The following is a 15,008-nucleotide window of genomic DNA, read 5'->3' on the forward strand; positions in this document are numbered from 1 at the left end:
TATTTAGTCTTTTAACTCGGTTGACTAACTCCAAAAATTACACGGAAAAGTAAATCGTTGATAAAAACAAAAGTGAGAAATCAAATCGTTTAATTTTCAAATAAAAGAATTAAATTGTAAATCATGGTATATGTGAGGAGTTTGAGGCTAATTGCTCTATTATTAAATATATAACATAAAAATAGAAAGAAAAAGATTATATATTAAAAACTCATAAAAATGGCCCATAAGGTATTAACTATATATGATCATGAGTAGGACCAACTTCACGTGAAGACCATTTGCTTCCATGAATACTTAATCAGCCGCCACTCTCCATCTCTTCATCTTTCACTTCTACTCCATTACTAGTACTATATAGTCTCCTTAAGGGACCTTAATTATCAACTATAAAAGAACAAATGAACCCACCAATTTCTTAACTCAAACACAATCAATTCATATTACTTTTTTCTCTCCCAAACCCTAAAACTTAGCCTTCATTAATCATGGATTTTTTCCATGCTCAAAATCAACAAAAACACACACCAAAACATACTAACAAAAAGAGGCTAACTCAAGACCAAGTAAGGCTTCTTGAGAGAACTTTCACCAACAATAAGAAGCTTGACCCTGAGCTAAAGCATCAATTATCAAACCAACTAGCGGTTCCACCAAGACAAATTGCCATTTGGTACCAAAACAAGAGAGCTAGATGGAAGACACAAAGCTTAGAGCTTGACTACAACACATTGCAAGTGAAGCTAGACAATGCATTGAATGACAAAAGGAGATTAGAGAGAGAACTTATGCAAATTAAAGAAGAGTTAAAGAAATCTCAAGAAATGGTTTTTGCTCTCAATCAAGGATTACTATTTCCAAATCCTCGCTACGTTAATCATCATCCTCATCATCCTCTTCGTCAGCATCGTTCGATTATTAATAATGTTTCGTGTAACTCTTCGTGCGATGAAGGTGGTAGCTCTAGCTTGCATAATGAAGAGGTGAATGGTGAAGTCTTGCAACTTGATGAGCTTTACGCTTGTTTTATCGGTTCTGGCGGCGGCGGTGGCGGCGGTGGTAATGGTGATGGATCAACTTGGGGTTAGTTATAAGACCCGTATTCCGATTTCAAGTTGTTTAGGCGTATAGATGAAAGATTTGAGTAAATGAAAAAGTCTCTCTTTCTAAAATGTATGAAAGTTGACAATATCTTATCTTAATTTCACTAATTGTACAATTTGATATGTATTCTTTGGTGTTTTCAATAATAAATTAAGAAAATTATATATGTAAGGTTTTGAAATTTCACTTTATTTTGTAGTTTATTCAGATGAAGTCGAAAATTGGATTTTTAAATGTATCATGTTGTACACTAATTAAGCAAAATTAAAATTAGGATAGAATTATTGTGAACTTTTAAAATTAGATGAAAACTATCAAAATAAAATATTTTAGTTAGAACTGTGAAAAAAATCAAAATGAATTGAAATTTTATTTCTATTTTGTATCCCCCATTTTATGATAATACATTGTAATATAATTAAGAGGAAGAATTGGTGATTTGTAACTTATGGTTAGGGGGTATCGATGTTAATGAAATCCAAATTAGAATTAAATGGGTTGTGGCCTACTTCTCAATATAATCTTAACTTGTTTGACTTAAGAGTTCTAACTAAAGTTAATTTAAAGAATTGATATTTTAAATTAAAATCTATATTTTAAATAGGCCAAACCTTCAAAAAAATATCAAACCTTTGCGATTTTTATCAGTTATGAGCAAACCTTTTAAAATTAGTAAATATAACTCGTTTTTACATGTTATAGCTATTTTTGAACCGGTTCGATTTTTTATTGTGATTAAATCTTTTATTTTGATACAACACGCAAATATTTGATTTTTTGGTGTTTACAATAATAAATTAAGAGAATTTATAGATGTAAGGTTTTGAAATTTCACTTTATTTTGTAGTTTTACACATATGAAGTTGAAAAAATGATTTTTGAATGTATCATGCCGTACACTAATTAAGTAAATTTAAAAGTAAAATAGAATTATTGTAAACTTTCAAAATTAGATGAAAACTATCAAAATTAAATATTTTAGTTAGATTTGTAAAAGGTCAAAATAAATTGAAATTTTTATTTCTATCTTGTATCTCCTTTTTTAGGATAATACATTGTATTAATTAAGAGGAATAATTGATGAATTGTAACTTGTGGTTAGGGGGTGTTGATGTTAATGAAATCCAAATTAGAATTAAATGGGTTATGGCCCACTTCTCAATATAAGCTTAACTTGTTTGACTTAAGAGTACTAACTAAAGTTGATTTAAAGAATTGATATTTTAAATTAAAATCTATATTTTAAGTATAAATTATATTTAATTTATAAAATAAAATAGTATGAAATGTAATCATTATTTAATAAAAATAAAATAGCTATTTTTTATTTATTATGACTAAAACCATGAAACAATTTTTTATAAAATTATTATTTTTGAGATAAAGTAGGATATATCGTCATTTTATGCGGAATAGTTTGCCATGAACTAAACATGATTAAAAATTTCTTTGATTTTGCTTCGATGGCATTTGCAAGTGGAATTTGTGTACTTGGCACGTAGTCATTTGATTGGATGGCTGCATTAAGTTACACTTCACTACCAGAACTGTTTCAATCTTCATAAATGGAAATAGACTTCATTTTGCAAATTCATATTTGACATATCTGTGTGGGGTTTTACTTTGACCTTATGGTATTAATTTTTGGATGAGTTCGACATCCATATTTGACATAAATGCACGCTCGGCATTTTTCATTTTAAACAAGTTTCACTTGATAAAATATAGACTTGATTGTAAAAAAAAACACCAAATATATACGTCGTGTGTCTATTATAACCAAACTTTTAAAAATCACCAGATTTAGCAAACATTATATATTCTGTTTTTTTAGCAATTTTTGAATCGAACTGGTTTTTTTGACATCCTGTCGTCCATGTCATTGCCAACTAAGCAATTGGCTGACATGACAACTGACAGGTTTAAACTAGGTTTGGCTATAACTGACACAGAATGTATAGTTTTGGTATTTTAAGGTGAATAAACTTAGTTTAAAAATCAAACTAATTTTTAAATTTAATAATTAATAAATTAATTATATTATAATTTAATAAAATTCATATATATTTAAAAAATTAATATTTTTTATTTAACGCTAATTAAAATTAATCTAATTTTTTTACTAAACTTGATTCTAATAAATTTGTTTTATAATATTTTATGGATATATAATTAATTTAAATTCTATTAAAAATAAAAAATATCATATTCATCTTAAAATTTATATTTTTTCAGTCGTCGGTCCGTCAATGCCGACGCCGTTTGAGAGCCAATTGTTTGTCTCCGACGAATAACCTGAGAATAATGTACACAATGGCAGACACCTATTTTCCGGACATGTAAAAAGTGATAAGAAACTGAAGCATACAATGCTGATTTTTAGAGAAATTCGTCTGAGTGACGAGTTATCGATTCGGTTGTTTAAATTCAAGCGGGCACGATCAGTGCATTACTGCGAACTTGAGGTATTAAAACATTGTTAGCCGTAAATAGTCTATAAAAATCCAAAGAAATTATAGTTTAAGTCCAAAAATTGGCCTAATTATAATATTTTAGAAGTTTATGAGCCAATTTGCAAGTTTGGCGGACTAAAATTTACCATATTCAAGAACCCATAGGATCACAGAAGTCTTTGTTGATATTTCTAGGCACCAAAATAACCTTTTAGTGCCCTTTTACTTAGCCACCATGATTAAATACGAATTTAAATAAATTAAAAGAGGTTTAACTAAATCCTAACTCATAAAAACATATCATTTCACGCACTTTCAACCATCTAAAACTCTAGTAAACCCTAAACCTAATTCACCCCAATAAATAGAACCCCTAGACAGCCTAGCCAAATTAAGGTCGGATCAGAAGCACAAAAATGCACACATAAACCCTAAGAAAACCCTAGTATTAGCCGAACCCTACCACACTATCACGCATACAGAAACACACCAAGAAAAGGAACAGGCGAGAGACCATTCTGACTTGCCTATAGAACAAAAGCTGTGATTCTAGTGGAAATTGGAATGGCAAGCCCAAGAGTAAATTATATAGAGAAATCATCAAACGAAGCAAAAATAAGACTTTACCTCGATTTGCTTGAGGAAAGAAGAAATCAAGTAGAAATCTGAGCCGAGGCGTACAAGCAACAGGCTGCTCGGTACCACAACAAGAAAGTTAAACCAAGAACATTCTAGATATGAGACTTGGTTTTAAGAAATGCTTAGATAGAAAGAGGAAACGCTAGAGTCAAAAAAAAAACTCTATCCCAATTGGGAGGATCCTATATTGTCGAAGAAATAACAAAAAAAGGCCCTACAAGTTGAAAACTTTTTTTTTAATTAGTTGATTATAAATTTAAAATAATTTATTTGGATATTATGATGTTAAAAAATATATTAAGTGAAAAATAATTGACATTTTGATGAAAGAAATTTAATGTAAACTACTCATTATAAGAGTGTGTATATATTTTATATAAGATGAAAGTTAAGAATACCAATTTTGCCTTAGTTGTTAAGCACTTGGACTTTTTAACATCAAGAGGTCATGGATTTAAGTCCTATAAAGAGCAAACTATTTCTTTATTTTCTATTTTAAAGTTTGACTTACCTTAACCATTGGTTAACAGTCCTTCACCCCGGCCGGGGTGGCTGGTCGCCGGAGGATTGCCGGTGGTGGTAAATAGGTTGGTCAAATCAAGACTCACATTTGCCACGTGTCAACATCTTATTGCTTCAAATAGAGACCAATGAGATGTTGACACATATACGAGATAATATTGTCCTCTTATTACTAAAATATGCTTATTTGAAGAATTGAGGTATAAATGAAAATATTTAAAAAAGTTAGATAGATTTTTGCATAAAAAAAATTTATGAGATAAAAAAAAGGTCTAATCACTCAAAAACATCTCACCTTTAGACTTTCTTTCAGTTCCACCTTGACATTACAAAGTTGTCAATTTTATCTACTTTTGAATTTTCCGTTTTCAATTGTACCCCCAATTTGGCAATTTTTGAAATTTTTTTACTTCAAGGATGAAATCATCCCAATAACTAAATTTAAGGATAAAATTATATTCTTTTTCACTCAAAAAAGTACAAATTAATCCTTTAACTTTAAAAATTAATAAAAAAAACCAAAATCAAATTAAAACTAATTTAATTTTTTAATTAATATTTCAAATGAACTAAAAACGACATGAACTAACTTCCGACTTCGAATTTGTCACCGTTTTTCTCAAATCCGCTATTGGACACCTCAGACCCACTCTCAAGCCACCGCCGGAAGACGGCTCATCCTCCATCCACGGAGGATGAGTCCAGATTTGGTTCGTCTTCCCCATTCCGAATCAGTTTTGGTTTGGGGCGGTGCGATTTCGGTGTCCGATTGTTGCGGGATTATCGGAGGCGTTTTGATGCCAGAATGAGTTTAACAATTTTTTAATTTTAAAAAAATTAATTTTTTATATTTAATTAATTAATTAAGAATTTTGTGAGAAAATAGTATTAGTGTCAATTTAGAATATAATTTAAAAATGAAGAATTTATTTTAAATATTATATAAGTGAAAAGAGGCCAATTTGAAACAGTTGAAAACGGAAAATTTAAAAGTGGGTAAAATTGATAATTTTTTAACGTTAAAGTGAAATTGAAAAAAATCTAAAAATGAGGGATTTTTGAGTGATTAGGTATAGAAATAAAAAAAGTCTCATTTTAGTGGATTTGTGTACTTTTTTTTGCCAAAGGAATTTGTGTAACCCGAGTAATTTGCTCCATTAGAAGAATTTACACCTTATACCATACAACCTATAAATATTTACAAAAATAGAAGGGTTACTTTCTTTTTACACACTCTCTCTCTTTTTTTATTTACATAAATTCTAATTAAACTTTTCTTATTTACATGAATACTATGTTTTACGAGAAATTCTTATGTGAACCTATTTCGCCACGTAGAATTATAGCTCATCTATTGAATGGATGACACTTGTTGTAATTAAATACCATAACCAATCAATAAATAGCATTTAATTCTAATTAAAATATCACTAATTAATAATGCTATTTATTGATTGGTTATGGTATTTAATTACACCACATGTCATGCATTCAATGGATGGTTCATAATTCTACATGACGAACTAGGTTCACACAAGTATTTCTCATGTTTTACCGTTCATTAAGAAAAGCCACAACACCAAACCAGTAACCACGATCTCTAACTTACCTTTTAAATCATTTTCCTTTTTTCATCTTTTATTCAGATTTCATCTTTCCTTTCTTTTCCATCTTCATATTAGGATTTAGATTCATCTTATTCGGTTTTTTCAATCTTTTCATTATGTTGTAAATATATTTAAGTTTGTTTTTTTGATATTCAAGCAAAGAACCACAGAGTCATTCTTTTCTCCTTCTCCGGTCAAGTAAAGAACGGAGGCAACAAACTTTCTTACGCAGTTCCTCACCTTAAGAATAACCACCGACAGATCCAATTGCACCGCCGCCACCTTTTCCACATGTGGCTGTTTTTTTTTTCAGATTTGATTTGCAGATTTAATTTAAAAAATAAAAAGTTATATACAAAATTAATGAATTGTAGTGTATTATTGGATTGTATATGAATTTTGTATTAAATGTATATATAACTTATATACAGGTTATTGCACCATGTGTCCCAATTCTATACAAATACTTTTTATATTTTTGCTGAAAGATTATCATATTTGGTTTGCAAATTTATCATTTTCACTTGTATTGTTAAATTTTGTTGAATAAAATCCGCATATTAACTGTATATTAATAGAATATTTATTGTATATAAATGATATGTTCTATACAATATTGCATTTTATATATAATTTCTTGTATGTAGAGAAAAAGTTAAAGTTGGTGCAAGTTTTTAGAAAACAAACTCAGATCTGTAATTTTAAATGATTTTTTTAAAAGATACGGTAGTATATTTAAATAAGTTTAAATATATCGTATTTTTGTAAATAAATTTTTATAAATCTTATTTTTGTAAAGTGAACTTTCATACATTTTTTTTGTAAATATTTTTTTGAGGAAATTACACCATTTACCAAAAAAAATGAAAATAATTACAAAACTACATGTTGACTTTTTTCATTTACAAAAATATTAATAATATTTACAAAAGTACAAAAAAATAAAAAATAATATCAAACATACGGTGTATACTGTGCGTATAATGTCAGTATACTAATAAACTAACATTATACATACTGAGATTTTATTAATATTAAATAAAACTATACCAAAATTACATCAAATCGTTTACTAAAAATTAAATTAATAATATACCAAAATTATACCAACAGTATACTAAGAGTGTACACATCAAAATATATTGAAATTTTATTATTACATCAACATTACATCACATCACATACTAAATATTAACCTAACGATATATTAAAATTATACCAACAATATACAAATTCTCTAGTTCATTACCAACTATAGTGAAAAATACATATAAAAAAATATACATGTTATCAACTAGAAAATATATATAAAAATTTATAATTGATATACCGAAAATATACTGAAATTATACCAATAATAAACCATATATTATTTTTAAATTATCTTATTTATAGTTTTAATATTCTTAAATTATACCATAATTATAACGACATTATACAAATCGTACTTTTGTAATTAATTTTCATTTTTTGATACTTTTGTAATTAATTTTAAATCAGTCGTATTTTTGTAAATAAAAAAAAATACAAGTATTTTTGTAAATATTTTTAAAATTTTAGATACTTTTGTTATCGTCCCATATTTTTTTTATTTCTTATATTTGTGTAAAAAAACTCTGTTATTTAAGAGTCCAGGCTCTGACAAAGGGGTCCGACCCTAAAATAGCCCGTGCATGATAGGGGACTTTTAAAACGATGCATTTTACGTGCGTTTTGACCACACACTTGCAATTTTGCCTTTCCCTCCCAAAATTCTCCCTCCAAATCCAAAATAGCACTGATAAACCAGCGGCTCCTCTGGCGAATCCAATCAGTCCTACATGGCATCAACCTCAGCTCCACGTGGCGGTGATGTAGCCACAAAAATGAGAAACGCGGCTTCAACGCTCGCCGACGGTAACCAGACGCTCCGTACAGTGAGTGTGCAGATAACTGTAGATTAGACTAACTTAGGGTTTATTTTTTTGTTATTATTTTGAAAATAATTATGTTGCTGTTTTTGATTCAGGAAATGCTCAAGTCGTTGATTATGATGAAGAAAATGGCAGTTGATTTCGAGAGTGATCGTGATTTTGCAAAGGTAAAAGCTTTCTGTGTTTCAGATGTTTTTTGTTTATTGTTTGTTTTCGGGAACTTGAACTTGCGTAGCACAGAAACGGAAACGAGAAACAGAACGACATGGAAGGGACACAGGAAACAGCATTTTTCTAAAATGAAAGACGCTAACATGGGAGATACATGTAAATAATAAAAATATAGGATATATTTACAATATTAGAAATTATAGAATGCTATATTTATTAAATTTTATTTAAATATTTGTGCCAGTTGATAAAATAAATTAAACCCCATAAAAGATAAGATTTACTGTAGATGATGTAAATAAGAAAATTTTGGGTAATTGATAAAAAATAATTATTTGTTGAGAATTTCTTAGGTTTTTTTCACAACCATCTATTTTTTTTATTTACCGAAACGTTTCCTATTTGAGTTTTCGAGAGTTTCCGGTTTTCAAAATGTTTCCGAAACGAGACACACAACTTTGTCGAAGTTTCCATGCTTCTTAGCTTGCTGGTGAAGATAGTAACAGTTGATTTCGAGAGTCATCATGAATCTGCGAAAGGCGTTTTCAATTTAAATGACAATATCTTGTTTGGTTAATTGGCTTCTGATGACTCCGATAGCAACTTGACTATACCAAATTGGCGATTAAAATGACAAATCTTTAGGTGATGATAGATAGCGATTCTTGATTTTAGGATCTTGAAAACTTATTTAGAAGTTGATTGTTATAGGTAAAGGAACTCGAAGATGCGGTTGTTCAGTTACTTGAGACTTACGAAGACTGTGGATATCAGTCAGCAGCAATTGAATCAGTTGCAAACAAATATGAGCTTCGTTCTGACTCAGAGGTGCTTAGATAAAATGGTTACTTGCTTTAGTTTGTGTTTATTTCCCATCTTTCCTGTTTAATGATTTTGTAATCTGACTTATTGCTGTTTTTAATGTTTTAATTGCAGTTAACTGGTTTCAGGAAGTTGCTTCAGGCTGAGTTTAAGAAGATTAAATCTAGCTCATCAACTGCTTTGCAGGATCATATGCTTTTACGTCAGTTTAGAGAAGCTGTCTGGGTAAGTTTTACAGACATTTTAAGCAAATTTAGTGTTGAACCTGTTCATAACATGTTCGGATATCCCCAATTTCACGGTATGAAGATTGTTGTCCTTAGCTGTTAGTGGCTAATTACTTTGCATTTTTCTTAACTGAAGATTAAAATCATGCTTCTTATCTGCAGAATTTTAATATTCTTTGTGTACTAACTAACTTTATATGTGATTTAGTATTATTTGGCAATAAAATCATCCAAAATCTACACAGTCGGTACTCGGGTTATAAAAATGATGCTTATTGCTCTAAAAACTGGGGAAAAGCACTAGCATAAAAACAATGCTATAAAAAGCAATATACTCGCTAAGTCAAAAAGTTATTGTGTTGTTTTCTTGATTGTTAGGATTCTCTTGATGTTTTGTTTAAAGAGCCTGAGTTGTTAATATTCTGGATACTGCATTGCTATGACCTTTGGGTTTGTTGTTATTGTATTAATTTTTAAGCTATTTTGCTTCCTGTTAATACGCATGAATAGTCTAGGTTAGAGGGCAGAAAATGAAAGTTTTTCTGTAGCAGTATTCGCAGGTTAGGTGAGTCCTTAATAGGATATTAATGCATGGGCTAAATTTTATTGTGTTTTAAGGGTATTTTACAAGCAATATATATGCTAGACTTTTTAAAGCAGAGTTCTTAATGGACTCTAAATACCATCTCAGTTGTGGTTTTGAGTTCTTACATTTACGTGCAGCTCAGAAGCCATTAGCTTCCCTGAAAAACTTGAATTGACTAGGCAAGGCACTCGATTTTATTCTTTGACTTTTTTTTAACTCTGTATCATGCTTGACAGTGATTAAATCATAAAATGCTTAATTACAGTTTATGGATTCTACTTGAACTTTTGCTTTCTGAATTGAATGCGGCAGCCAAACACAAGATGTTAATCAAATCCTTCTTTCTGCTTAATATTTTTTAACCTCAGTATTTGGAATTGTGTCTCTGTTTCTGGAGAGAAAAGGTTCTCTGATGATATGAAATTTTTGTCATCATCCCTGATTTCTATGTGAAATTATTTCAGTTTCATGCTGTTCTTTTTTGGCCTCGTATGGGTTTGTTGGCTGTCATTGCTGTTGCTGCATAGAGAAGTATTTTTATAGGGAGAAACTAAATTTGCCTTTTGATGTGTATTTTTGGTTTGACGAAAAGCAATTCCAATACATCTATTAATAACTTCTAATTGCGTTGGCACAACTGTATAAAGATATGCATGGCAAAGCAGTTTGAATGGCAATGACGAATTATCTTTAAGTACATGAGTATATTCTCTCCATCTCAAGTTGATAAACAGTCTAGCACAAATACAAGTATTAAAAATTGAGTTATCTATGTTAAATGAGTTAATTTGTAAAAAAATACCACGCTTACCTCTATTTAATTAAGTGGTTTTCGACAAATAAAATAAAATTAAGTGGTGACGTTGTGTCTTCTAGTGCATTTTGTTTTCTTTTTAATGCATTCTATTAATACTTAATGAAGGCATACATAGTATTCAATCATTTATATGATAATCGAGTGCCTATAATTTGGGACAAAAATGATTGAGATAGTGTCTACCAATTTAGGGCTGAGATTGTATATAACAGACTAACAGTTGCATACATCTGTAAAATTAAGAAAAGACATCAAGTAAGGAAATGCTTGTATGGATAAATTGTTCGGTCTAGAGTTATGTATCTTTTACCGGTTGCACTTGCTAGGAATGTTTTCGTAAGTAGATTGCGAGGTCAAATTTTCTCAGAATATGTTTGTATGTATGTACAAAAGAAACACACTCCTTTGATAAAAACTAAGAAAATAAATCAAATGAGGCTACTCTAGCTGTATGAACTTGGTATTTGCTGTAGAGCTATATATCTTCTAATAGTTGCACTTGTTAGGAATATTGTAATAAGTTGGTTGAGGTTACACTTCCAAAAAATATAAATCTAAAGTACTTATAAAATCGCACTTTGTTTTATAAAAGTATAATAAAAAGGACTTTGGACTAAATTATTAATGTTTGAAGTTTTTACTTATTAAGTTGTGCATTGAAACCATTTGAATTTCATTTTCTCTATCACTTCAGTTCTGATGGTGATTCATGTAAAAATTGCTAATAAAACAATGTAAACTGAATTTTTAAAAGAATAAGGCTCAATGAGTAGATGTTGATAGGGCTAAAGTTTAAACTTTAATTTAATTAAGCTCCAGCCGAAATGACCTCTAGGAGCATTAATAATAGTGTCCACTTTGATATAATCTGTTAAGAGAGATGGCAGTATTTGGTTTTCTGTAGTGATTATTGTCACCATATTTACTTTGCCTTCAGAATGTTCACCACAGAGGGCAGCCAATGCCAGGCGAAGAGCAGGAAGACATTGTAATGACAACTACCCAGTCAAACCTCTTGAATATGAATTGTCCACTGACTGGAAAGCCTATTATCGAACTCGCAGAGCCAGTTCGCAGGTAATGTATTTTCGCTTGGATTTATGTTTCTTGTTTCTATTTATAACTTGACTTTGGTTTTCCTGGGTTAACTGTTAAAACTATCAGCTAGTGTTTGAGACGTGTCATCTGTATTAATTTGAGCCGAAGGAAAATGTATATGCTTGTGTTACTAGACATGGAAGGTGAGTAAATGGTCGGTTTAGTTCGGTTAAAACCGGCCAATTTAATCAAAATCAATAAATGCCGTTGAGAGAACAAAGCGGAGCAGCTTTATTGCCGCTTTTGTTCCGTTGCAGGCAAATAGCAAATATTATTATGTCTTTCATTTTACTCTTTTGCAAGGCAAATCTCATCTCCTGCAATTGAATGAAAAATCTTACATCTTAAAAAAGAAAAAAAAATCATAATCACCTTACTTATCTCTTTAACTGAACCAACCTAATTAACCCAATTAACCGAAATCAAACCAACCAAATTAACTGAAATTTTTATATTATAGAACTGAACCGATCAAATTAGTCGGTTAATTCGGTCAAGCCGATAAAAATATGAAGAAAATAATTAAAAAAATGAAAAATATTTAGTTAATTCGGTTAACCAAATTTTGAGACTCTTTAACTGTAACCGAATCAACCAACTTTATTAACCGAACTGAACCGATCAACTTAACCAAAATCCTTAATCAAAGTAAATGGGTTAATTTCGTTTTAATCTTTTCCTCACCCTTTTATGTGCATATCTAAATAGATGCAGGATGTTTTTCTTAGCATGGAAGTTGCTGAAAATCTGTGTTTTCTACATTTGACCGGAATATGTTATTGTTTGGTTGGCTGTGACAATTTCTCGAGTTCAGGGTCAATTTAACTAAATATGGTGTAGTTTTAGGCAGTGTAGTCAAAAGCGCGCGCCTCGTCGCTTAAGCGCTCAGGCGAGGCGCTCATGGAGGCTGTCGCCTTTTGATGCTCCAGGCGGCAACAACAGACTGAGGCGCGCGCTTCAGGGCTTAAAGCGGTGGTCGCCGCTTTATCTTCTCCATCGCTTCTGCGCTTAATTTTTTCTTAGATTAGAATTTTTTTCAAATAGGAAAGTAAAGAGTCACCTAACCTAATCACTAATCACGTGATTTTAATATATCCCACTATTATTAATAACAGCTGTTGACTCCTAGTAATTCCCACTATTATTGATTCTTTTAATTTAATTTTAAATATGTATTTGACTCTTAGTATTCCACTAAGAGTCCACTATTTATACAATCTTTATCCTAATTCTTTATTAAACAAAAAGATAATAAACATCACAACAACTAACAATTCTGAAGATCAAAATCAAAGGTGAGTTCAACTGAATTATCTTCTCCTTTTCGTTTTTTAATTTATTATAAATAAAAGCTGTTTTAACTAGAGTATAAAACTTCTACATTTCTTCTATTAAAAACATATAACAGTTACATTACCATGCAAATTACTATAAGTGATTTGGATTTATGTTGCTTGCTATTATATTTATAATTTTATGGTTTAAAAATATTGCGCTTTAATTCGTTAAAGCGAGCGCTTTTTTACTGCTTTGCGCTTTAAGCGATATGAAGACATATCGCTTTGAGTGCGCTTTCGCCTTTGACTACACTGGTTTTAGGAAGATGCAAGGATTGGTAAATGCAAATGCACTATGCCTTCCAAGTTGTCCCCATGTTTTCCTTTATCCTTACGCCATAATTTAAGTCTATTTATTTCTGTTGAATTGCTTCCTCTGTCATTCTGAATTCCAATATGGAGGGTACTGTCCATGGCAAGTTAGTTGTATATAGGGATGTGCATTTAGTTTAGAAAGAACCGAACCAGACCAAATGTACATGATAATATGATATAACATATTTCAAATTAAATCTAACCGAACTAAACCGCTCAGTTCAATTTATTTTTTGTTTCAGTTCAGTTTGTACCAAAAGTAGACTGATTTTTTTTTAAATTTCAAAATCAAACCAAACCGAACAGAATTGAATTCTGTGTTTCGGTTATTTGGTTTGGTTTAGTTTTTGCACACCCCTAGTTGTATAAAACATTGATCATCACTTTCTTATTACCTTTGTGTAGTGTGGAATGCCATCATATTTATGAGAAAAATGCGGTGATGCAGCACATAAAAACTACGAGAGGACAAGCAACATGTTGCATAGCAGGTAACCAGCTTGTGTTTTAAGTTTCAAATTTCTGTGGCAGTCCACCTCATATATTTATTTTATTCCTGTCAGGTTGCCCTAGGATTCTGCAGGCAGCAAAATTAATCTGTGATCCATTATTACTTGTTGAAATTGACGAACTGCGATCTTCGAATAGACAAACTGCTAACGTATTTGAGGATTTCACTGACCTCAATGAAGACGATGACTGATAAGAGTATGAGCTAAAGATTGCGTTGTACATTTATTTATTTTCTTATAGGAAAAATAGCTATATTATCTAGTTAGTATTGTACAAACCTCTGGAGGAAATGTAGGCAAGAATGAGCCCTGATGTCCATTATCTTGCAAGTTTTTCTGATTCAGTTTTTTTATCAACCAATTCAACCGGCAGGTCAGTCCGGGTCAACTTGTTCAACTGGATTTTTGGTTTTTGGGGTAAATTGGACTGGACAACAGACCCATTCAACCGGCTGGTCCGGTCCGGTTTTCTAATGAGAGGTTTGATCTTTATGTCTATATTCATTTATTGGCACAGACGAACTACTAATGAAGAAATGATTGAACAAAAGGCAGTATCAAGGTATTTGTTAAGATTATATTCAATTCTGTTTCATACAGAAATGGGAACCCAAAAAACAAAACCAGGGACGGTGAAGCTGCAGTATCTGACTAATTTATGTTTGGCAATTCTAATTCTTCATCAACAGTACAACAGAAATAAAAAAAAGTCTATGTATTAATCAATTGGCAAAAGGTACAAAAAAACCATTGAGTTTTTTCAGTTGGTACAAATAGCCCATTGTACTAAAAAAAGTACATATAACCACCTGAACTCGATTTTTTTGGTACAAATAACCCACTGCCGTTAAAAAAATCTTAGCTCCATTAAGTTTATATGTATGA

General features: G+C 30.6%; 2 protein-coding genes across 2 annotated transcripts; both read left to right on the forward strand.

The window, feature by feature from the left end:
• The first annotated feature begins 336 nt into the window (after window positions 1-336).
• LOC126667818 (homeobox-leucine zipper protein ATHB-52) lies at window positions 337-1,270 on the forward strand. Its single transcript, XM_050360911.2, has one exon. It carries the CDS (start codon window positions 489-491, stop codon window positions 1,086-1,088), a length of 600 nt encoding a protein of 199 aa, XP_050216868.1. The 5' UTR covers window positions 337-488; the 3' UTR covers window positions 1,089-1,270.
• Window positions 1,271-7,982: 6,712 nt separating this feature from the next.
• On the forward strand, window positions 7,983-14,621 carry LOC126667816 (E3 SUMO-protein ligase MMS21). Its single transcript, XM_050360905.2, has 7 exons — window positions 7,983-8,241; window positions 8,334-8,405; window positions 9,121-9,237; window positions 9,346-9,456; window positions 11,799-11,938; window positions 14,017-14,102; window positions 14,175-14,621. The coding sequence occupies exons 1-7, from the start codon at window positions 8,146-8,148 to the stop codon at window positions 14,312-14,314; spliced, it is 762 nt and encodes a 253-aa protein (XP_050216862.1). The 5' UTR covers window positions 7,983-8,145; the 3' UTR covers window positions 14,315-14,621.
• Window positions 14,622-15,008: the final 387 nt, after the last annotated feature.

This window comes from Mercurialis annua, linkage group LG2, assembly GCF_937616625.2.
Source record: "Mercurialis annua linkage group LG2, ddMerAnnu1.2, whole genome shotgun sequence".
NCBI classification, from domain to species: Eukaryota; Viridiplantae; Streptophyta; class Magnoliopsida; order Malpighiales; family Euphorbiaceae; genus Mercurialis; species Mercurialis annua.

Coding starts and splice junctions, on each gene's coding strand:
- LOC126667818 (XM_050360911.2), top strand. CDS start 489: ATGGATTTTTTCCATGCTCAAAATCAACAAAAACACACACCAAAACAT.
- LOC126667816 (XM_050360905.2), top strand. CDS start 8,146: ATGGCATCAACCTCAGCTCCACGTGGCGGTGATGTAGCCACAAAAATG. Junction 8,406..9,120: donor GTGATCGTGATTTTGCAAAG/GTAAAAGCTTTC, acceptor TGATTGTTATAG/GTAAAGGAACTCGAAGATGC. Junction 14,103..14,174: donor AGCAACATGTTGCATAGCAG/GTAACCAGCTTG, acceptor TATTCCTGTCAG/GTTGCCCTAGGATTCTGCAG.